The sequence below is a fragment of the Petromyzon marinus genome, chromosome 7 (assembly GCF_048934315.1).
Source record: "Petromyzon marinus isolate PM22_M1 ecotype Great Lakes invasive population chromosome 7, UKy_Petmar_22M1.pri1.0, whole genome shotgun sequence".
NCBI lineage: Eukaryota > Metazoa > Chordata > Hyperoartia > Petromyzontiformes > Petromyzontidae > Petromyzon > Petromyzon marinus.
The window spans coordinates 13,180,249-13,205,753 of record NC_133673.1 but is presented as its reverse complement, the minus strand read 5'-3'; the positions used below and the strand labels follow the sequence as shown (position 1 = coordinate 13,205,753).

The window sequence follows — 25,505 nt, the reverse complement described above, 5'->3', positions numbered from 1 at the left end:
TTAAAAAAAATCCAGATCTACATTACAACTATTTATAATGATGGTAACATTTCGGGATAGTCGTATGAAGCTGTGCATGTGCGAGCGTGCCACGGAGTATATATATGCAATAAATTAAGGCACGGGGGGGGGGGGGACACCTGGGCCCCCGCGTAACTGGAGCAACAAGATGGATCACCGGCACGGGCAGCCGTGTCGGAGGCATCGTAGCGCGAATTCTCTCCCTCTCCGGAATGAGACGGAATAAGACGGAATAACAGCGGGTGATGTATGGGGGCGCGCGGCGCTCACCCGCCACTTTAGCCCACTCCCCCCCCCAACCACCCCGGTCGCACCCTCCGAACAATCCCAAAGACAAAGATCCCCCGTGTAGCTTTAACAGACTGTTGGGGGCAAGTGCTGTTAGTTGCAGCTCCTATGGAGGCCGGCACGGCACACGAGGGCGGTGGGTGGCCAGCACCACGCCCGGCCGCCTTTTGAGGCTGAGTCGACATAGGGGAGGCCCAGGACCGGTTTAGATAATTGACATTGGTGTTAGCCGCGAGCGGGAATCGAACTCGGGCGACCGGGTTGCCTCTGCCCATGCACGACCAAACCAGGGGCTCTACCACCCTCGCCGTGCAGGTGAAGCCCTCTGCCATTGGTGACTCGTGTCGTGTCCTGCGGCTGCTGCTGGCGCAAGGGTGTTTTGTTTGAGGTGGGAGGACCCACACCTTACCACGCCACAGGCCGATCGGCCGACTGTGGTGGACCGCTGGGTGGACTGCGGCGGGGAGGGATCTCAGCGATTTGGGTCATCGTCTCTACTGCCGCACCGGGACCCTGGACCGACCGAGATCTCTGTATTGCAAAGTACACCGTGGTTACTCTTGCACCACGGGGGCATCCGTGCACCCAGAGGCTTCATGTGAGCTCTTTGTGTTGACGATCCCAATTATTATATTTTTGTTTACACACGGCAAACCATATCCAGTATACAGCGACTGTTCACTATTCAGGAGGCCACCGATACCACGATCTCCCAGCGTGCCAACATATTTACTTTTGAGTGTTATTTAAAAAAAAAGTTTCCCCCGTATATATGTTTTTATGAACCCTTAACTCCATACGATGTCTCTGTCTCTCTCGCTCTCCCCCTCTGTGACTCAGAACTCCGCGTATCTCTTGACGCTTTCAAGAATGTTTGTCGGTCAGGGCAGTGGCGCGGCGTGCGGCCAATTTAATTTTCAATCAAACAAAAAAGAGGCCGAGTGAAGTATGGGAGAGAGACAGAGAGGAAGAGAGGAAGGAACGTCGACAGAAAAGAACAGAGACACACACACACAGAGAGGAACACAGTGAGACGGAAAGAGACGAACACACAATCAGAATTTGTATTTGGACTGGAGGATAGAACACAGAGACGGGGGAAGGAAAATAGACAGAGGCACAGAGGAAGGGCAAGCAACAGAGACAAGACAGAGGAAGCAGCAGAGACAAGACGGAGGAACAGAGGAATGAAGAGAGCGAGGAACAGAGAGAGACAGCGAAAGAGGAACGCGGGGAGACACGGAGGCACAGAGAGCCAGCTGAGAAACCGGGAGAGAGAGGAAAGAACACAGGGGGAGAGTGAGAGAGAGTTGTGACTGCGGGTGGTGAAGGTGTCTGTGTGTCTGTGTATGTCTGTGTGTGTGTCTGTATGCGCGTGTGCGTGCTCGCTTGCTTACAGACGCTCCGGGAATAATTATACCGCCGCCGAGTGGGCCCGCATGCAATTTGGCTGCGTGCGATATTTAAAGCCGATATGAATACATTTCCTCGTTTTCATTTCCAAGGTGTCTATGCTAATGGCTCTGAGGGTCAATAAAGAAGGGGGGGGGGTGTGGGTCGGAGGGGGCTAGCAGATGGCTCCGCGGCACGCCAGCGGATAGAGACGTGCTCGCTCGGCTGTTTGCGAGCACCTATTTGAGTAGCTGGCGCAGTGGAGGGGGGCGTCTTCGGGAACCATCAGTGGCGCGACACCGACGACCCTCGGGGCGCCGTGTGGACCCGGCGCTCATTTTCTAAGGGGGCGCGTCGCGGTGGCTAGGAGATGTTAACTCCCTCGCCTGGTATTCATGAGGTCGTGGGTTCGATCCCGACCCTTGGCGCCTGCTGTGTATTTGGAGTTTGCGGTGTCTCTCTCTCTCTCTCTCCGTGGTCGTGTGGATGTTTATCCGAGCCCTCCGGTTGTTCCCTCCACGTTTGGAATCAGCGGCACGCGTTTAGAGTATTTGGCCGCTGTAAATGTCGACGTGATGATGAGCCACTTCGATGACCTATCATTTGTGGGGGGGGGGGGGGGTCAGACATTTGTGACGAGGGGGGGGGCGGTTTAGAAATGTGACGTCACATCAAAATGCGCAACTTTAAATAAACAGAGACAACACGTTCTACTTAATTAAATAGACTTTTTAATAAATGTTTTCTCCTAGAACATCAGAGTGCAGCGCCACACTTAATAAGCACTTTAATGACAATAGTTTAAAGCGATTTGAAGCATGTTTTATATTTTTTGTGGGGGGGGGGGGGTCAGAGCTTAATGACGTCATATTTGAGGGGGCGGTCTGACTTTTTGTGACTTCATTTATGGACGGCCCCTAAAATAAAAATAGTGAAAAAAAGTGCATCTCAGCATGGCTGTGACTCCTTGTCAATGTGCCACATAATGCAGTCTACCAGGGAGCTGGAAACATTTACCGCAATAAGTTTTCCATGCAAATAAGCCACTAAGTTGAGCTATCATTGGCGGTCAGGTTGCTTATGAAAGAGCGCTCGGGAGCTCAGTGCGCCTAACCTGCTAAAATAAAAATAGTTCATCGTTTTAGATTTTTTTTTATAGACGGGCAGTCGTAAGCAGACGAAAAGGGTTTCAACGTGAGTCGAAGGCTTTCTATGCGAGTCTATTGGTTTCTGTGTGCATCTATGAGTGTCCGCGTGAGCCTATGGGTATCTCTGTGCGAGTCGATGGTTCTCAGTGTGAGCATACGCGTCTACGAGTCTTTTGGTCTCTAGTTGAAAACATGGGCCTCTATGACAATATAAGGGTAACCCACGTGAGCCACTGAAGTCTCTGCACGAGTCCGTGGGTTGACTGTGGTTGAGAGTTAACGTATGAGTTGAAGGCCAGTGAAGGCCAGTGGAGGTCAGTGAAGGCCAGATAAGTTCAGTGAAGGCCAGTGAAGGCCGGTGAAGGCCAGTGAAGGTCAGTGAAGGCCAGTGAAGGCCAGTGAAGGTCAGTGAAGGCCAGTGAAGGCCAGATAAGTTCAGTGAAGGCCAGTGAAGGTCAGGAAGGCCAGTGACGGCCAGATAAGTTCAGTGAAGGCCAGTGAAGGCCAGTGGCGGTCAGTGAAGGCCAGTGACGGCCAGATAAGTTCAGTGAAGGCCAGAGAAGGTCAGTGAAGGCCAGTGAAGGCCAGTGGAGGTCAGTGAAGGCCAATGAAGGCCAGAGAAGGTCAGCGAAGGCCAGTGAAGGCCAGTGAAGGCCAGCGAAGGGCAGGGTCCAGATAGGACCGATTCAGATATCACTCGCCACCAAGGATTTGGAATATATTTTCCGGAATCGAACGCCGCACGTGGCCGGGTTCCCTGCGCCGCACGCTAACCGCGTCCTCGCCTCGGGGTCGCGCGGGGTCACTCGGGGTGGCTCGGGGGTGTGGTGGTAGGGGTGGGGGTGCTGGACGAGGTGTACGGACGCGTCCTTCCGGCGGTCGTGAGGCTTGATGCACAGCGTGTCGCGCACGCACGCTCATCCCTACAATGGGACCGTTTAATCTCCCGTCCCGTGCTCCGTGATGAATTGCGCCTCATTATTTTAACCCTCGCGCCGACCGCTCTCGTGCAGGGCCACTGCGCTCGCAGCAGCTACGCTTGGCGGTGGTTCATCTGTTGTTGTTGTTGTTATTATTGTTGTTGTTGTTATCGCTGTTGCTTTTGTTCGTTGACCCGGGAAGGCCTCACCGAGTCTCGCGACTCCGTTTTCAGGAGAGTCCTGCCAAACGTTTTTGTTTGGCGTGTGTTTGCAGTTGGAGGCAACGACTGCTCGCTGCGTGTGTTGCAGCCGAGTCGTTTGCGCGGTCATTTCTCAAATGTGGGAAATTTATGACCGTGACCGTGGCAACACAACGGCATATTCTTTAACTAAACAAACTATACAATTTCTTTTTTTTTAACCAGGTAAGGCCCCACTGAGCTGCGATGCAGCTCTTTTTCAGAAGCGACCTGGCTATCACAAATGATAGCTCAATGAAGCGGCTCATCACGTGGAAATTCAGATACAGCTAAATAACTCTGAACGCACGTCGATTTTAAATGTGGACGGAAAAACTGGAGGACCCGGGGAAAATTCCACGCGGCCACGGGGAGAGAGAGAGAGAGAACATGCAAACTCCAAATATACAGCAGACGTCAGTGTCGGGATCGAATTCATTACCTCCTGTATACCAGGCGAGGGAGTTAACATCGCGTCCCCGCAGCGCCCTAGCTACAAACCCAGCGGACCTGGGTTTGATTCCCGGCCACGGCTAACACCAGTGGTGGTTGTATGAACCCGTCCTGGCCCTTCCCAAGGATGACTGATCCTTAAATAAGCACATGGTGCGGTGTGTGTAAACACCAGCACTGGAGAGACAAAGGCGGCCGGGCGTGGTGCTCGCCTTACAACCGCCTCATGCGCCGTGCCGGCCTTAATAGGTACTCGCAAACAGCACTTGCCCCAATAACCCATTAAAGGGTACACGGGGGGGGGGAGGGGGGGGCATCACGCCCATGTCACTCATCGGGGATATTTGACCATGCTTCACCACACTGGTCAGTGCAAGGTTGGTAAAGGGTGGAGGAGGCAGGGCCGGTTCGAATATCACTCGAGACTTAAGTCTGCCGTGGCCGGGAATCAAACTCGCCAAGTCAAGGCTATTGCGCAATGCTCAATCCACTGCTCCACAGCCCCACGTCACGGGCAACAGCCGCCGTTCGCCGCTAAGTGGTGTCGACGTCACCACCGCGGCGCTTGTGCCAGGCTAGGTGCACTTTGAGACCACGGGACAGACCCAGGTGCCACGGCTGATGACTCGAAGACGCACCACCTGTGCTCCCTACTGGCATCGCCAAATAGCAATGCCATTGGGGGGCTGTCGACAGCTGCCCACCTCATGGCGCTCACAGCCAACGGGAGCGCTGGACGGGTGTGGGGGGGGGGGGGGCTGGTAACCCCTCCAACTTCAATTTCATTACCACTCAACCACATGCCCGATGTCACAAAGATCCCCCACCCCTCCCCCCCCCCCCCGTATAGCCTTAACAAACTGTTGGGACAAATGCTGTTAGCGAGTAGCACCAATGAAGGCCGGCACGGCACACGAGGGAGGTGGGTGCCCAGCACCACGCTCCCCGACCGCCTTTGTGTCCCCCAGTGGCGATGTTTTACACACCGTACCAGACACTCATTTGATGCTGATTCGTCCTAGGGGAGGCCCGGCACCGGTTGAGGTTATCATCGCTGGTGCTGGCCGTGAGCAGGCATTGAACTCGGGTCGGCGGGTTCTCGGCGCAGCGCGCAAACCGCTGCGCTACTGCTCCCCGCGTCGCACACACGCGCACATCACAATACACATGACTAGCAGTGCGACTGGAAACGCTCTCACCGAAGGCCATTTTTTTTGTCACGGAACTGAAAGTTCTCAAATGAAAGACGCCCGGGTGTCACGCGCAGTTCACAGGAATTGGCACGGGCACGACGGAGCCCTAATGCACAAAAGGGTTTAAACAATCGCTCGTGACACTCGCGGCGCTGTAGAACATAACTCAAACGCGCGCGGCAGCGTCAGCGCAAAACGCGAGCGAGTCACGGCCGCCACTGAATTCAGGTTGCGAGAAATTCCGTTTTGTGTGTTGTGTGTGTGGGCGCGTGCGCGTGTGTCTGTGTCTGCGCGTGGGGAGCGGTAGTGTAGCGGATATCGCGCTGCGCTACGAACCCGGGCGTGATGTTGGCCACCCACCCCGTCGTGTGCCGTGCCCGGCCTTCATAGGTGCTCGCTAACAGCATTTGCCCCAGCAGTCTGCTAAGGCTATACGGGGGATGTTTTTTCTTTGTACGTGTGTGGATCCCGTGCGTGTGGTGAGTGCAGCCCGTGCGTGTGTGTGTGCGCAGCATGATCCCAATGCTATAAAAAAAAACAGTTTTTTTTTCCCACCCCAATCATATTATACAATAATTATATAAATAAATAACGATGACAGCCTTTTGTCAATCCACTGATGGATGAGGGCCTCCCCCATTCATCGAATAATGGATGGAAGGTCGAGCGGTGGTGGGGCAGTGGTTAGCGCGGTGCACTGTAAATCCGGGCCATGGATACCATCAATTGGCGATTGATATCTCCACCGTGCCTGTGTGCCTCACCCCCCTTCACCAACACGCGGTGACCAGCGGGATGAGGAATGGTCAAACGACATCTGTGACCAACACGGTGTGGGGGGTGTCTTCGTCCGGCAGTGGACTGACAAAGGGCCCGTGAATTATGAACCGTTGTTTTTGCATTTTTAACAACGACGATGTTACTCGCGTGGGATGTTCAAGTACACGGACAAGCTAATGTCAGTCCACTGCTGGATGAAGCCCCACCCTCCCTGCCCCGCCACACCTGGGCAGGTCATGGCGGCTATGGGTGACCATACTTCACCACGCTGGCGGTCGGCGCGGGTTTGGCGAAGGGCTGGGAAGCATAGATGTAGGAGCACGGGAACATCAACGGCTTGTGCTGTAAGTGTGCCGTAACACGACACTGACAGAACAGTTGTAATATAGCGAGGGAAGGGGTTGTGGTGGTAGTGGGGCGCGGCATGGGGGGGGGGTAATACATAAACACGGAATCAAGTGGGGTCCCTATGATAGTGCGCTCATATCTCTGAGTAAGCTCACGTGGGCTCGCGACGGGGATCAACCACAGAAGGTGGGCGCCCACTTCTGCTGGCACGTGGCTCTGCCGCGTCACCCGGTCCCCGTGTGTGCCGCTGTCCGTGGTGCTGAAAGGGTGGCGAGCGTGCTCCTCCTCTGCGGAGCCAGGCCGGGGCCGTGCCAGGATGGGTTCACGTCGCCGTCGCCGTCGCCGCTGCTGGTGAGCGCCTGGTCCGACGGAGAGGTGCGGTGCCACAGCCTCGACCTGGACGGGTGAGCGATGAACCCCCGCCCACCCCCGACCCTCCTCCTCCTCTCCGTTCCCATCACCAGTGGCGACGGTGCCACGGTGATGGACCGACACCAGCGGGGCCACCCGGCTCTGGTAATCGTGCCGTCTTCTCTACGCTCGCGAAATGCGCTTAAGGTCGTGGAACGACGGGAAAATTGTTTCCGGTGTAAGAGAACGTCAGCGTTCATCCCCGCATCTAAGTTGCACCACCTCGTCCCCTCGGGGCCAACAATGCGTGTTAAGAATTTTAATTTCAAATTTCGAATACGGGCATCCCTCCTCATTTGTGTTGCAACAGAGTTATTACCCTCTTCCGTGCGTCGTCAACTAAATCCCTTACGTTTCGGAGCAATGTCCAAGTGCGGGACACTTGCTCAGTTTGCGTTCCGTCTCGTTTCATATTCCCATGACCACCGGCTTGGGTCTAACTCCGTCCCAAACAATGTTGCTCCCTTATCTGTTGTGGGCGGTCGGTGCACGTGCATAATCTACACGGGGCGCCACGGTGGCGAGATGTCAAATGCCTCGACTGATGTGCAGGAGGGCGTGTGTTCAATCCCGACCCTGACACCAGTATTTCTCGAGTTTGCGTGTTCTCCCCGCGGTCGCATGGATTTTTCTCCGGGTCCTTCCGTTTTTGCCTGTACATTTAGAAACGTGCATTTAGAGCATTTTGCTGCGATAAAATGTCCACGCGATAAGCCACTTCGTTGATATATCATTTGTGGCCAGGTCGCTTCTGAAAAAAGAGCTATATAGCTCAGTGGGCCTGACCTCGTAAAATAAAATAAAAATACTTTAATAGTTTACAGTTTCCATGGAATAGGATATGCAACAAACGTGCATAGTCAGTGCCCGCGTTGGGGTCTTCTTCTTTCTTGGTGTCCGTCCACCAAAGTCAAACATTCTTCCCAGTGGCGAGCGCGTCGCATCGCTCGCAGGTTGCCTGCTGCGACGTCTCGCGCCAGTGCAAGAGGCCTTCCTTCATCGGATAAACACGCCGTCCGGGAGTCGGCTTGGCAGGAAGTCCGTCAATCCATGCGACCTGCCTAGCCGAGCTTCCGCAGCTGCTTGCGGTAAAACACGTCGCCAGCGACGACGACTGCTGCCAACGGTTTGCCACGAAGTTGCGATAGTTTATCACGGACTTTAAAAGAGGGTTCTCGTTGGCCGTGAGCCGTGACATTCAGTCCGTCTGCAGCCATTAACTTGACCAAGTGAAGCCCGCTGGGGTCTCTGAGGATGTGCCGCTTGCAATCCATCCTGGGTTCTAACCAGATTAGATTTCGTGGCGGGCTCACGGACACTTGAAAGGTCTGGGACAAGGTTCAATCAGTGGGCTCCGCCGGCAGGCGAGGCTACCGCACATGCAAAGCAGTTTCCGTCTGGCCGAAGGGAGGGGGTTAAACGGGCACGACGTTGGGATAGATAGAAGATGGGCTGTAGCACCGGAGGAGGAATTTAATGGAAGGGAGCGAACCGATGGGACAAGTGGCACAGGCAGTGTTAAGATCGGCCTCTGTGGAGGGGGCTCGTGATAGACGCTACTGGGCAGGTGGCGGCAGTCACCCTCCAGCAACGACAGGAGGCAAGGAGGTGACACATCAATGAGCAGAGTACTGGGCGGCGAAAACACGGCAAGCTGGCATAGCGGGGAGCGCAGGTGGTGCAGCTGTCAGCCACCTCAGTCAAAAAGCTAACACCCAGGTTTGTCCCATGACCTCCTGCCAGCAAGATTTCGACACCACATGGCGTCAAAGTGCTCTTAACCTGGCACAAGTGTCCGTGTACATTAGTATGTGTGCGGATGTGTACGTGTTTGTACGTGCTGCGGTGCATAAACATCAGCATTGGGTAGACAAAGGGAGCTGGACGTGGTGCTGGACTCCCACCCCCTCGTGTGCCATGCTGGCCATAATAGGTACTCGCTAACAGCACTTGCCCCGACAATCAGTTAAAATCTATATGGGGGAACCTTTGTCTTTTTACGTAAGCACATGCGGTACTGTGTATGTATGCATACTTGTTTGTGTGTACTTCTGTGTGTCTGCGTGTGTCAGCGTGTCTACACTCTCACGCTCGTGCATGCACGCGTGCGAGTGCATCGCAAGCGTCTCCGTCTCGATAAGCCCGTGTGTGCGCGTGCGTGCGTGCGTGTGCACGTCTCGTGCGTTTGAGTCGCCACGCTTTCAAACGCGTGCGCGCTTTTTCCCCGGACGTCGGCCTCCCCGGCGCACTCCGAGCGAGCGAGCGAGAGTTTAAAGTGGATAACGAGCGCCCGGACGTGGCGGGCATCGATCGGCCCCGCGGGCCGCGAGACGGACGGTGTTTGGGGGGTCCTCACGGGCTCGGCCGCGGGTCCATCCCAGGCGTAACTAAACGCCGCCGGTGATGGGTGAGCTGGGAGAGAGCGAGAGTGCGGGCGAGCGGGCGGGCGTCCCCGGTTATATGTCAACGATGTATTCCGTGCACTGTGCCGAGCGCGATGGATTACGGCGCACCGATGATTTTACTTAATGGCCACACAATAGGGCACGCAAGTCAAAAGCCTAGCTCGGCGACTAATAGCGCCCTGCCATGCCGAGTCACATCACCGCTGCTGCTGCTGCTGCCGCCCGTCTAGAAATACGTTTGACTCGCACTGCGTGGGTTCTTGTTTATTGTACATTCATATGCGGCGTTATTTGAACCACCGGGATTTCCAGCCGGCGTGGAAGAGGAGGCCAGCAATAGCGGGAGACCCCTACCGCCGGCAGTGGCATGAGCAGGCATTTGCAGGGGTTGCACCTCTTCATCTATTTATTTATCTCTTTAACTTTGCCCGCGAGCACGGCCTGACTGAGCGCGAGTGCCTCGCGGAGTGCCAAGACTCTTCGTGAAGAGAGTCCTGCATTTGGATGTTTGGCTCATCAATCAAGAGTCACGGCCGGCCCCGTCGTGCGGACGGGGCTCAATCTTCTTCTCAACTCAACTTTTTTCTCGAGCGAACTGAAGCCCCGTTAGGCTGTGCCATCCACCACCCCGTCACGTTCGCCCTTGTCGAGTCGAGCAAAAGTACAGCTCGTGTCCATGCGTACGCTTTCGCGACCTATATTATTCACGTTTTTCTTGGGTTAGATCGCGTAAATGTGTGGTAAACCCGCCTCCACCCACCCGAGGCAGCCAATGAGTAAGGTTTGTGACGTGAACAAAACGTATCGCTCATGTTAACTGATTTTTTTTTTATATCCTGCCAACTCAAAACTACAAAATAAATGACAAGAATAGTTTTTGTTTGAGCATGGGGAAAAAAATCCAGTCAGTGTTTATTTTGTCAGGGGTCATAGGTCACAGCATTGCTTTCCATTCACACCACAGTGGCCCTGGGTCATTGGGGTCAGGACGAGCGCTCAACCCTACTTAGTGACGAGGACAGACAGCACTCGAAGGCTGGCGCTGTGACCAACAAGACGGACGCTTTTTCTCACGGCGTAAATTAACATTGAAGATCCGCATAACCACCACCACCACCACGCAGCAGCAGCAGACAGCAGACAGCTCTGCCGCCTCATCTCTGCCTCATCCCAGCAAAGACTACGACCGTAACGGCGCCCCAGCCTGAATGTGCCTGAAAATGTCACCCAGCCACACATTTGCTCTCAAGGCTCGGTGCAGACAAGACAAAGATCCCTGCTCTCCCCCCCCACCGCCGCCACGGAATAGCCTTCATAGACTGTAAGGGCAAGTGCCGGACAAGTAAAGATACATAATTCGTCACCGACGCTTGTCGCGAGTGCGAATCGAACGTGGCTCGCCGGGGTTCCTGGCGCGGCGCGCTAACCACTGCCCCACTGCTCCCCCACTCGCGCGCACACGCACAGAGACAAAGACAAAGACGCGCACGCACACACACACAGACAAAGACGCACACGCACAGACACAGAGATAAAGACGCGCACGCACAGACACAGAGACAAAGACGCACACACACACAGAGACAGAGACGCATACACACACACAGACAAAGACGCACAGACACAGAGATAAAGACGCACACACACACAGACACAAAGACGCACACACACAGACACAGAGATAAAGACGCACACACACACACAAAGACGCATACACACAGACACAGAGATAAAGACGCACAGACACAAACACAGACAAGAGACGGAAAGACTGGCGGGAGGGGGGGGGTGCAAGCCTCAAACGGCCGTGGATTACGGAAGCTGTTGTGTGGAGGAGATAAGTGGCGCAGCCGTGTAAACCCGAGGCCACGGGGGGGCGTGCGTGGGAGGAGGCGAGCGCACCCCCGGGGACCACCTTTTCAAACCCCCTTCCCGTAAAACACGAGAGGGGACGAGGTGGTGGGGGGGGGGGGCTTCCTGTCCAGACGCGTCCCGGTGGGATCACCGCCGCCGAGTCGGGGAATAATGGATCCGCGGCCGAGCACGGACTCCAAATCCCCGCACAAATTGAGCGCCGTGCCGGTGAGGGGAGGGTGAGGAGTGGGGGGGGGGTTCAGGGAGGTATGAAGGAGGCAGCCGGATGGACAATCGGGAGGTGGTGTCGGCAAGGTGAGGGCAGTGAGAAGGAATCGGCCCTTCCGCCACGCAGGTTATTCGCGGGTGGTGCCGGGTGTCATTCGGCGCGACGTCCGACGTTCCGCTCCACGTGCTGCCGGCAACTTATTCCGGAAAACTAAAATTTTGTGACCGGCCAAGCGCGTCGCGGCCCCCCCCCCCCTCATCGCCCCCCCCCCCCACCCCCCCACCCCCCACAGCAGGAGAACGACCGACTTCGTGCGGCGTGTCCAACGTTCTGCTCCTGGCACGTGGAGCGAAACGTCGGGCATCACGTGCGCGCGATTGGCCGTTCTCATCTGTCGCTCATCGGCCACCGATAGTCGGCGCCTTCCCCCTCGCCGAGTCATCTGGTCTGCCGCGCGTGTTTGTGTGCGCGGGCCGCCCTCCTTGCCAATCCACCGCCGGATGAGGGCCTCTCTCGATGGCGTGCGGTTCGTGGGGGTTGTTTGACCGTGGCGAAGATGCGGAGCGCAGGTGTGGCAGCAGAGTGCACCACAGAAATGCTGGACTGACCATCCGCTGTCCACAATGTAGCCCCCGGTCTATGACAACCCGCGCCCAGTGCCGGATTATCCTCGGGTCAAAAGTAGCTACATATGTAGTAGTAGCTACTAGTAGTAGCTACTAGTAGCTGCTACTACATATGTAGTAACTACGGGCCCCGCACTTTCAGAGGCACAGCGCTAAATGCACTTGCTCTATTACTATAGTACTATACCGCCTTCAACTTTTATGAACGACTAGGTGTTTAAGATTAGCGATTTGTCGTATTATCCGGCTGTATAGCAAATTAAAAAATAACAATTACTTTACTGTGCAAGTAAAAAATGTACGTGTTTTAATATTTGCTGTTTTTTTAGGGCCTCTTTATAAGCTATGCTACAGGCCCCGCGCTAGCTTAATCCGGCACTGCCCGTGCCATGGTCTTCGCCCATCAAAACATGGGCCAGCCTCAAACCTGCTGAGCTGAGATCGGATGATGGCGGTGGTGTTGGTGGACGTTGGAATGAAGGTGGTTGATGTGGTGATTATAATGATGACGATGATGATGGTAATGGTGGTGGTGGTGTTGATGGAGATGGTGAGAATGATAATGATGATAGTGGTGATGATGGTGACGGTTACAATGATGATGAACGTGATAATGATGATGGTATATATTATGATGATGGTAGTGGTGATCATGGTGACTGTAACAATGATGATGGTGATGATGATCATGGTGGTAACCGTGATGATGATGATGACGGGGCTAGGGGTGGAGACTGCAAAAGTGACAATGACGTTGACGATGATGATGACGACGATCATCGTGACGACTACGACGATGATCGTGATGACGACGATCGTGACGACGGTGGTGGTGGTGGTGGTGGGTGCGAGGCGAGCAGGCTCTCTCCGCGCGTGCACTCCCTGCGGGGTGACGGAGCGGGAGTGACGAGCGTGGCGGGGCACACGGCGCTGCTGGTGGCCGGGTGCCGCGATGGCACCGTGCGCCTCTGGGACTTCTCCGCACCGCAGTAACCTAGGTGAGGACCTCGCTCCGTCGTCACGCAGAACGTGCAGACCCCCACCACCATCACCACCTTCCCCCCACCGTGTAGTCTACGTAGACTCTTGGGGCAGGCACCCGTGGAGGGTCGGCACGGCGCACGAGGGAGATTGTTTTGGCTGGAGCCACGCTCTCGTCCGCGTCCTCCTGGCCGCTGCAGTCGATAGACCGCACCGGGAAAAATTCATTTGAAGCCGAGTCGGCCTAGGGGAGGCCCATTCACGCTGCGCCGGCGATGACGATGACGGCGATAACGACGATGATGAAGATTACAGCGACGAAGAGGGCGATGACGACGATGACGACGATGCCGATGATGACGACGACGATTACGATGACGATGATGACGGCGATGACGACGACGATGACGACGACGATGATGACGATGATGATGATGACGATGACGGCGATGATGGCGATGACGATGATGACTGCGATGATGACGGCAATGACGACGACGACGATGATGATGACGATGATGACGAAGATGACGATGATGACGATGACGGCGATGATGACGATGATGACTGCAATGATGACTGCGATGATGACGGCGATGACGACGATGATGACGATGACGGCGATGACGACTATGATGACGACGACGATGACGACGGCGACGCCGCGTCTTAATCAGACGCGCCCTCCCTCCGCCACCGCCGCACTTGAGCGGTCCTTCACGCGAGCCCCCGAAAATCAACGCCTATTTATAGGTTCCAAAGAAGCTTCCTGAGCGAGCGAGCGCGCGGTATTAACGGCCAAGTAGGCAGAAACCATTTAAAACGCACGGCAGCCGGACCATGAATCTTTAATGACCAGGAAAAAAAAATGTCAAGGGAACCATAAAAACGGCTGCTGTTACGATAGTAAGCAAGAAAAATAAATATACACGTGTTTTTTTTTGGGTGGGTGGGGGGAGGGAGGTCGGGGGGAGGGAAGAATGCGATACTCTATCAATTAATTACGTCGTTCAAGGGCCCAACGTCGATCCACTGCTGGATGAAGGCCACCTACCACATGCCGCACGTCGGTGATTGCTCCGTGGGTGGAGGTGGGGGTGGGGGGGGGGGGAAGGGGGCATGCGACGTCCAGGATCGGTTCAGATATCGCTCGCCACTGATGTTAGCCGTCGCCGGTAATCGAACCCTGTGGGTCGACTGCGTCCGTGGCTCAGGTTGCACAACAGTGCCGGGAGCACACCCGGGGCAGAGTCGCACCGTCTCACGTCTGCCGTCAAACTACGGTGGCTAGGAGATGTTAACTACCTCGCCTGGTATGCGGGACGTCGTGGGTTCGATCCTGACCCTGACGCCTGTTGTATATTTGGAGTTTGCGGTGTCTCTCATCCCGTGGTCGCGTGGATTTTTCTCCGGGTCCTTCGGGTTTCCCCTCCACATTTAGAATCAACGTCACGCGTTTAGATTGATAATACTGTTTTTTTTGGGTTAAATCGCGTAGGAATGTAAATGTGTCGTTAAAACCCGCCACCACCCGACACAGCCAATTAGTAAGGTTTGTCACGTAAACATAACATGCCAATTCGTTACTAGTACAGCACACCGGCGTGTTGCAGAGCAAAGCCACAACATTTACAATCTGAGTACGACGTTTCGCCAGTAATTACAACTAGCTTCATCAGGCGACATCCAGACTTGTGGAGAAATCCTCCTGTTTCGCTCCTTCGATTATTTGGCTGCTATAAATTTCCCCATTATAAGCCACTGCGTTGAGCTATCATGTGTGGCCAGGTCGTTTCTGAAAAAGAGCTATATAGCTCAGTGGGCCTTAACTGGTAAAATAAAAACATGTTTTTTATAGTTCTGGCAACTGCCACATTTTCCATCAGTTGGGTCCCACAAAGGTCGGCCAAGGTAAGGCCACAATCACGTAAGGCGCCATACATTTAGTACGTACGCGTACTTTTTACACACCCCTATCCACCTGCGTACGCACGCTTGACGCACCCCGCCCCCCCGAATCCTATAGAATGACCGATATTTAATCCACGCAGAAACGATCAAGGATTAATAATATTCACGTGTTTAAGCAAACAGATAGTCCACTGACGGACTATCTAACTCACTTGAAGGCCAATGTAGACAAATTATTATCGAGGCTCCACCCCCCCCCCCCCCGTGTCCTATGCGTATGCACATTGTTAATAGACCCCCCATACGCAAGCGTACGCATTTGGGTTAACTCCCCCTCCCCCCTCCATGCGTACGTACTCCATGGATGGCCCCTAAGTACGCGTGCTGAACTTCTTTAGCGCCGTACATAGCTCACCGTGCTGATCGGAGGACAACAAAAAAATAATGGCAACAACGAGCAGCTCTAAAAGAAATGAGTTTTCGATTTAAAATAAAAATGACACCGGCTGCGCAGGAGGGCGCCGTTCGCAGGCGGTCCCGGGGTTCCGACGATTCCTTTCTTTTCACGGTGAAGGACGCTGGGGCCCTGGGCCTCCACGTCAGAGCAAGTGCGCAGAAAATCACTAATGTACGGCTTGCGTGCGTGCATGTGTGCGATTAACTTCTTTTGCACCATACGCAGCCAGCCGCCGCTGAAGAGGGAAACATGAAGAACCTGGCAATCGTCCACCACGAAATTCCCTGCGAAGGATTATTTCTACACAATCGCTGTGTCAGTGAAAATAAAGGGTGCACTGGAATAAAAAAAAATACATGTACAGTGAGGGAAAAAAGTATTTGATCCCCTGCTGATTTTGTACGTTTGCCCACTCACAAAGAAATGATCAGTCTATAATTTTAATGGTAGGTTTATTTGAACAGTGAGAGACAGAATAACAACAAAAAAATCCATAAAAACGCATGTCAAAAATGTTATAAGTTGATTTGCATTTTAATGAGGAAAATAAATATTTGACCCCCTCTCAATCAGAAAGATTTCTGGCTCCCAGGTGTCTTTTATACAGGTAACGTACTGAGATTAGGAGCACATTCTTAAAAGGAGTGCTCCTAATCTCAGCTTGTTACCTGTATAAAAGGCACCTGTCCACAGGAGCAATCAATCAATCAGATTCCAAACTCTCCACCATGGCCAAGACCAAAGAGCTCTCCAAGGATGTCAGGGACACGATTGTAGACCTACACAAGGCTGGAATGGGCTACAAGACCATTGCCAAGCAGCTTGGTGAGAAGGTCACAACAGTTGGTGCGATTATGCGCAGATGGAAGAAACACAAAATAACTGTCAATCTCCCTCGGCCTGGGGCTCCATGCAAGATCTCACCTCGTGGAGTTGCAATGATCATGAGAACGGTGAGGAATCAGCCCAGAACTACACGGGAGGATCTTGTCAATGATCTCAAGGCAGCTGGGACCATAGTCACCAAGAAAACAATTGGTAACACACTACGCCGTGAAGGACTGAAATCCTGCAGCGCCCGCAAGGTCCCCCTGCTCAAGAAAGCACATATACATACCCGTCTGAAGTTTGCCAATGAACATCTGAATGATTCAGAGGACAACTGGGTGAAAGTGTTGTGGTCAGATGATACCAAAATGGAGCTCTTTGGCATCAACTCAACTCGCCGTGTTTGGAGGAGGAGGAATGCTGCCTATGATCCTAAGAACACCATCCCCACCGTCAAACATGGAGGTGGAAACATTATGCTTTGGGGATGTTTTTCTTCTGAGGGGACAGGACAACTTCACCACATCAAAGGGACGATGGACGGGGCCATGTACCATCAAATATTGGGTGAGAACCTCCTTCCCTCAGCCAGGGCATTGAAAATGGGTTGTGGATGGGTATTCCAGTATGACAATGACCCAAAACACACGGCCAAGGCAACAAAGGAGTGGCTCAAGAAGAAGCACATTAAGGTCCTGGAGTGGCCTAGCCAGTCTCCAGACCTTAATCCCATAGAAAATCTGTGGAGGGAGCTGAAGGTTCGAGTTGCCAATCGTCAGCCTCGAAACCTTAATGACTTGGAGAAGATCTGCAAAGAGGAGTGGGACAAAATCCCTCCTGAGATGTGTGCAAACCTGGTGGCCAACTACAAGAAACGTCTGACCTCTGTGATTGCCAACAAGGATTTTGCCACCAAGTACTAAGTCATGTTTTGCAGAGGGGTCAAATACTTATTTCCCTCATTAAAATGCAAATCAATTTATAACATTTTGACATGCGTTTTTCTGGATTTTGTTGTTGTTATTGTCTCTCACTGTTCAAATAAACCTACCATTAAAATTATAGACTGATCATTTCTTTGTCAGTGGGCAAACGTACAAAATCAGCAGGGGATCAAATACTTTTTTCCCTCACTGTACCATCAGGAGGCATTACTTTTATTGTGTCGCACAAATCTCCCGCACTGCGCTGCTTGCCAGGACCAGAAATCACATCTCGGTCTCTCATGCCAAAACCCGACGGGGGGGGGGGAACCCAATGAAAGGAAATTTAATTCACGGTGCGCACTCACACACGGATAATTAATCTTTAAAATTGTCAATTTTGTTGAATCGCACAGCTGTTAACATGAGTTCGGGGTGACAACGCGAGGTTACCATCACACATCCGCTTTGTTAATCTCTCGCGATAATTAAATAACTTCATTAATATGAAAAGCGCAGAGGGCCAGGACGCGTTACGGGCACTCCGCGGAGACGTCCGGGTGACAGGAGCCACTCCCCCCCCCCCTCCCGGCGATTTACCCTCCAGAGCCACTCGCCGGATCTCACAGCGGCGCCGGATCGTACCGGTCGGAACGCGTGTCGATCTGTGCGACGTTCCGCTACACGTACCATCTGTTGTCCTTCTCCCCGCACCTCCGATGCAGAAGAAGTTGAACGTGCGTACATTGGGGGGGGGGGCGGGGTGGTGAGCGCTGGAGCAGGATGCACGATATACGAAGGCAGATCAAAGCGGAATACTGCTCTGCTTGCCGGAAGCTTCTTCGGCCACCGAATTGTATTGTTTCCCGTGTGCAGCACCCCACCGTCTTAGGGAATGGCCCCGCGGAAGAATATATCGCAGAACTGCTCGTGAAATTCCCCCGAGAGACCTTTGTCATCCATCGCTGGGGTATAATTCTGGAACTCCCTGGCAAAATTCAGCAGCAGGAGCAGCAGCAGGAGCTCAATAAGAAGGCCCCGTTCACCACCAGGGAGGGGTAATATACCCTGGATTACGAAGAATAAAAATAACACACCAGAGGAGCGCATTTTCGCATCCGATGAAATGAAGAAGGGGATCCTGAATTAAGCTCCCGGCACGTGCAGTGAAACTCGGGATGGGCTAGCACATGGGACCAGCGCGAATCCGGAGGTCCGCCAGGCTTGCTCCGGCACGTGCAGCGAAACGTCGGACGTCGCGCCGAGCGACGGCACGCAGGTCACCACGACCACGAGCGAGAACCTGTGCGGTCGCCGGCGCGCCGCCCGCCCGCCCGCCCGCCAGCGACGTGCCGCCAACGCGCGTCTCGGCACGCCGCAAATGAAACGTGCGCACGCCATCTCCTTAGGGGAGCACAGTGGCACGACTTGCGACGGATTTATGCGACGCGTTATTGGCACGTCAGCTTGCGGCGGGTGGGGAGAAGTAAGGGGTGTTGAGTGAAGTCATCCGTGAGCAGAATTGAGAACTCCCCGACCGAGGCACATGTAATTGTTTACTGATATAAAGAAGACTAAAAGTGGTAGTCTATGGATTTGTCAACCCACTGATGGGGTGAAGGCTGCCCGCCCCCCCCCCCCCCCCACCCCCCACCAACGCCGAGTCGATTTGCGCGGTGGTTGCCCGACCATACCTCGGCAAGGCCGGTCGGTGCGGGCCGGTGGCTTGCAGGGCACGGGGCGAGGACCGGTTCGGATTCCATTCGCCACCGACACGCTAGCCGTGGCCGGGCACCGAGCTCCAATTTGCCTCGGTTGGTCTGCAGCGCGCGCGCACCCGGTTCACCGCTGCGCCCATGTACACGTCTATTTGTTCACCTCCCTGTCTCTGCTATTGAAGTTGAAATTCACCGGCGACCCCCTCTCTCGCGTGACAAACGGGACGGCCCCGACGCAGCTCTCGCCAGAGTTAATCACCGACGGCGCGTGCGGGTGGCTGCGTGATGATGAAGCAGCGCACGTGCCTCCCGCGACCGCCGGTGGCGTGAGAGCCGCCGGTGGCAGCCAGAGGCGCGCGAGGCGTCACCCATCGCGGAGTGACGCCTCGCCCCCCTCGCCTCAACCCTCGCCTCCTCCCCCACCTTGCTCCCCCTTGCCCCCCCTCGCCTCAACCCTCGCCTCCTCCCCCCCCCTTGCTCCGCCTCGCCCCCCCCCCTCAAATGCGGCACCGGGGTGTAGGCGGTGAATTGGTCACGCCGGACACGCTACGGTCGGATATGCGACGTTGTAGTGTGTGTATACATATTATTTTGTTTGTTTTTTCACGCCCGAGAGCACGCCAATCGCCGAGATGGAGCGGTGAAATCAGCTCGTGTGCAGGGGCTAGACGGATTGCTGTTTCGCGAGATGATGACACTATCTGCCATCGCCACCCCGAACACTACCTCCACCACCAAATTCTCTGCACCCATGATTCCACCTCACAGTACCATCACCACCTCTGCCTTTCTCGACACACACTCATCCACCTCGACACACACACACCACCTCTACACACACAACCTCTACACACACACCACCTCTACACACACACACCACCTCTACACACACAACCTCTACACACACACCACCTCTACACACACAAACCACCTCTACACACACCACCTCTACACACACACACCACCTCTACACACACCACCTCTGCACACACACCACCTCTACACACATACACACACACCACCTCTACACACACACACCACCTCTACACACACCACCTCTACACACACACCACCTCTACACACACACACACCACCTCTACACACACACCACCTCTATACACACACACACCTCTACACACACCACCTCTACACACACACACACCACCTCTAAACACACACACCCCACCTCTATACACACACACACCACCTCTACACACACACCACCTCTACACACACACACACACCACCTCTACACACACACACACCACCTCTACACACACCACCTCTACACACACACCACCTCTACACACACACCACCTCTATACACACATACACCACCTCTACACACACACCACCTCTACACACACACACACCACCTCTACACACACACACACCACCTCTACACACACACCACCTCTACACACACACACACCACCTCTACACACACACACACCACCTCTACACACACACACACACCACCTCTACACACACACACCACCTCTATACACACACACACCACCTCTACACACACACACCACCTCTACACACACACACCACCTCTACACACACACACCACCTTGGTCACCACTACCACCTCTACACACACACCACCTCTACACACACACACACACCACCTCTACACACACACACAACACCTCTACACACACCACCTCTACACACACACACCACCTCTACACACACACACACCACCTCTACACACACACACATACCACCTCTACACACACACACACACCATCTCTACACACACACCACCTCTACACACACACATACACACCACCTCTACACACACATACCACCTCTACACACACACACACCACCTCGGTCACCACTACCACCTCTATCTACAAAGACAAATATCCCTCGTATAGCATTAACAGGCTGTTGGGGCAAGTGCTGTTAGCGAGTGGCACCTGTGAAATCCGGCACGGCACACGCGGGGGTGGGTGGGCAGCTCCACGCCCGGCCGCCTTTGTCTTCCCGGTGACGATCTTTACACACTGCACCAGGTACTCATTTGAGGCTGAGCCGACCTAGGGGAGGCTCAGAATTGGTTTGGATAATCGTCACTGGTGTTGGCCGTGAGCAGGATTCGAACTCGGGTCGCCCATCTACACACAACGCCACAACCACCACATTTTACAACACCCACTAATTCACCTCAGCCACCATCACCACACCGGGCTGTTTAAATTTCATTCGCTGCCCTCCCCTCCACCACCGTCTCCCCCCACCCCCTTCTCCCAACACGCATGACGCAGGGTCAGAGGTAACTCGCATGTAGCTGGAGGGCCCTCAAAATCCTTATAAGCAGCACGTGGGTTCATTTTCTCCGGGGTTTATTCTACCCGATGCTGTTACAATTACGGGCTCCCCAGGGGTCACTTAATTTCACCTCGAATTCAAACAGTGACGGATCAACGGGGCAATCGAAATCAACTCCAAAATGCGTAACCGCTATCCGGGCTTTGTTTCAGCCAAGCCGCAAATCTAATCGGCGCCACCGCCACCGCCAGCGTTCCCGGCGAGCGTAAAAGGGCGCAGCCGATCATCGCTTTGTGTCCGCGTGTTGTTATTTCCCAGACGCTGATGCTTACGGATGAATCCGTGCCCTGGGCGTCATCGTTCCGCATCAGGCCGCCGCGTTCCCCGCGCGCTCCGCCCGAAATGAGATCGACTAATGGGGGCAGGCCGGCACCAGGTGACGAGTCGTTGGACCTGCGCGGAATCGTAATCAGCGTCCCGTGCGCTGCAGGACGTGGGAGAGGGGGGGGGGGCGGTGGGGGGTGGTGGTGGGGCGGTGGGGGGGGGGCAACCCGTGGCTCCGGAGCCGCATGCGGCCGTGCGAAAAAAAATTACTTTATTCGCTTCTTTACACTCGGAGTGTATTCCATCACCTATGTTGCTTACTTAAGACAAAATGTGCTTGTCACCTGCTGTACATCCTGCTGCGTTTGTGTACGTCGATGCCACCGCCAGCCGTCCAGATGTCGCCGGATCGATTCGATCTTACGGAAACACGGAGGAGAGGTTTCCGTCTGTCCCCGCCCGGCAGTACGAATGGGTTCGCCAGAGTCGGTCGGTCGGTCAGTCAGTCGCTCGGCAGGCAGGCTGGCCCGCCACGTGCGGATTTTCGCAACTCTTGCACGATGTCTGCCCCCCGATGTGGAAAAGTAGGCCAAATACGCTGTAGAAGAGGTCTCTAGAGCCCCCCCCCTTCTCTAGAGCCCCCCCACTTCTGCCAGCAGTGGCATGAGCAATCAAAACGAAGGTCGCCCATATAGCCTTCAGCAGACTTTTTGGGGCGAGTGCTGTTAGCGAGTAGCACCGAGGAAGGCTGGCACCACCACCACCACCACCACAAAGTCTGCCACCACCATCACCGCTAACACAAACATCACGAGGCCACTGTGACCATCACCACCAACAACATCGCCAACCACCGTCACCACGACCATCGCCACGACCATCCCTGCCTCGTGACGGTGCGGGCCCTGCGCTAATGGGCCGTGACGATCGCGTAACGCGTAATTATGTCGGCCCTCCCGTCGCGCGGGAACGGCGCTCACGCGAGACCGGCCCCCCCCTCAACCCCCCCACCCCCCCGCGGGGAACCCCATAGGGGTGGGGGGGGGGGGAGCATCGTGGTAGTGCCAACCCAAAATTTTGATTTTTTTTTCTAATAAACTCCCGGCATTGAGACGACGGAAGAGAGGCAGAGAAAGAGGCTCGTAGATCCGGCGAGGTGAGAAATGTGGAACAAGTCAGGAAGGCGGCGTAGAGACGAGAAGGCAGGTGCGGACGAGACAGCGATCACAGCGATCACAGTGATTGGATTCATTTCAATCGTTACTCCGCTCGTTACGTTTATTCGGATTCGAATTCGTGATGATATTTTATGCACACCTAGCATTTTTTTAAAAATATTTTTTCCTGAACCCGGGGCCTCTTCGTACTTCTGGCGTCCCTAAGCGTTTGCTCGTTTCGCTTTATGCCCTCTGAATTAGCCGAGCTTATGGAGTCCAAAGTTTGGTTGCGGGCGACTCCACATGCCAGTAGACGTTTTGACTTTCTAAAAACATGTTTTCGTTACAACGTTCTCGAGGACAAAGAGCGCTACGACGAATGGGCGTTCTGCGAGGTCGCGCTAAGCGGGGTCTGCCCGTGCAGCACGCGGTTCCCAGAGGACAGGCTCGTGCAGGAGTTGCGCCACCGTTGCCCTGGAGACGGGGAGATGCGACCGGTCGATGTCCGGTCGCCGCGTCGATGGCACTCGTCGTGATTTCTCGCCCAACAACAGAGTGGGGCCCGCGTGAAGGCTTGCGGCCCTGCCGCCCTCCGCTCGTTTGCAGCGGCGAGCGCTGTGGTGACCGCACGGCGTGGACGAGGCCCGATGATGTCGGGGAAACTAAAAAAAGAAAACCCGTCCAGTTTTTGTTTTTGTCTGTCGCTGCATCGCTGCTGCGTCAGTCGGTTGGGTCACATTTGCTCCCATCTATTTTGACGGATGAAGACAAGAGGATTCCAATGATGCACGCAGTTCTTTAGGATATGACGGTGGTTTTGTTGTTGTTGCAGAATGCTTGTTTTTTTTCCCGCGTGTTTGGGTGCCGTTTAAAAACTCACGCTTCAGAGTGCCTCCTCGATGCGGAGGAGGAGGGAGGTGGTAATCTGGCTGCAGTGCAAGACGTGGCTTCAAGTCTGTCTGCGACTTTGGCTGAAATTCCAAAAAAATATATAATTGTTTATACCTGCCAAGTTTGAGTTTTTCTACGTACTTGTAAAACCAATGGATTCAACGTTTTTTTTATCAACCCGATCGTATGTCGCGTATTTGTTTTCATCGCGTTATATACCTCGCATTGCTTGAAAACTGAAAAGCGGAATGGATGTCATGGAGTCATTTTTATATCATGATGATGATAACATTTCACATCGCCGGTCGGGGGCGAAAAAACTCTGCTCGTGTTTCAGGTTGCTCAGTCCAGGCGCTTTTCGTGGGTGTTGGGAATTGCATACGGATTGATGCCGATGCTGATGAAAGAGACACTCAGAAAATCACACACACATGAAGACAAATTTGAAGACAACGAGAAAGCCACCCTCACCACCCACCCATCGCCCAGCCCCCATTGGCCATAACAGACTGTTGGGACAAGTGCTGTTAGCGAGCACCTATGAACACCAACACAAGCTAGGCACGTACAGACATGCACTTGGTTAAATATACATACAGGCAAGAATAGAGATAGGTGGCCATATCGGCAGACAGACAGACAGACACACACCAACGCACACACACACGGCAGTACAAAGACAAACGTGGATACACAAACACAAAGACTAAGCAGATAGGCCAGGTCAACATACAGACAAGAGGTTCACAGACTACGGAAGGGAACACAATGACACACACACACCGACACAGACACATACACACACCGACAGGGACACATACACACACGCACACTGACAGAGACACACAGATACATACACACACACCGACAGGGACACACATAGGCTCGTACATTAACAGGGACACACAGACATACATACAGCGACAGCGACACACATAGACACGTACACCGACAGAAACACGCAGATACACACACACACCGACGGGGACACACAGACACACACACACCTACAGCGACACACATAGACACGTACACCGACAGAAACACACAGATACACACACACACCGACGGGGACACACAGACACACACACACCGACGGGGAACACACAGACACACACACCGACAAGGACACACATAGACACGTACACCGACAGAAACACACAGACACACACACACACCGACGGGGACACACAGACACACACACCGACAGGGACACACATAGACACGTACACCGACAGAAACACACAGACAAACACACACCGACAGAAACACAGACACACACACACCGACAAGGACACACATAGACACGTACACCGACAGAAACACACAGACACACAGACACCGACAGAAACAAACAGACACACACACCGACCATGACACACAGACACACACACACACCGACGGGGACACACACAGACACACACCAAAACGTGACACACACGGACGGGCTGACGGACAGAAAGATGTACACGGGCTGGCTGGGTGCGTGGCAGGGTCCTGCATTATTAACACCCTGCCAGCACACACCGCGACTGCAAAGAGCAGCAGTAGCAGCAGTAGCAGCCTGCACACGCCAACGGCGCTAGCGTGCGGCCGTTGTGTTCGCGTTGCGATCCGCTGCGGTCTCTGTGTGTGAGAGCGAGCGTGCGTGCGTGCGTCTCTCTCTCTCTCTCCACGCCGTTCCCCCCCCCCCAACCACCACGCTCTCTCTCACCCTCCTCCTCC

The 25,505-nt window shown here is 54.3% G+C and overlaps 1 protein-coding gene and 1 long non-coding RNA gene across 2 annotated transcripts in view; one reads left to right on the top strand and one right to left on the bottom strand.

Moving 5' to 3' along the window:
* The window catches only part of LOC142924033 (uncharacterized), a 33,178-nt gene extending 11,272 nt beyond the window's left edge, over positions 1-21,906 (top strand). Inside the window, exons 2-4 of the mRNA XM_076065417.1 lie at positions 7,049-7,186; positions 13,168-13,305; positions 21,727-21,906. Of these exons, the coding sequence (XP_075921532.1) occupies positions 7,049-7,186; positions 13,168-13,300 (271 nt within the window). The 3' untranslated portion in view covers positions 13,301-13,305; positions 21,727-21,906. The remainder of the gene's footprint in view (positions 1-7,048; positions 7,187-13,167; positions 13,306-21,726) is intronic.
* A 1,085-nt stretch (positions 21,907-22,991) lies between these two features.
* On the bottom strand, positions 22,992-25,505 carry LOC142924032 (uncharacterized). Its single transcript, XR_012941175.1, has 2 exons — positions 23,770-25,505; positions 22,992-23,551 (listed from the first exon to the last, which is right to left on the bottom strand). It is a non-coding gene; the product is annotated as an uncharacterized LOC142924032 (long non-coding RNA).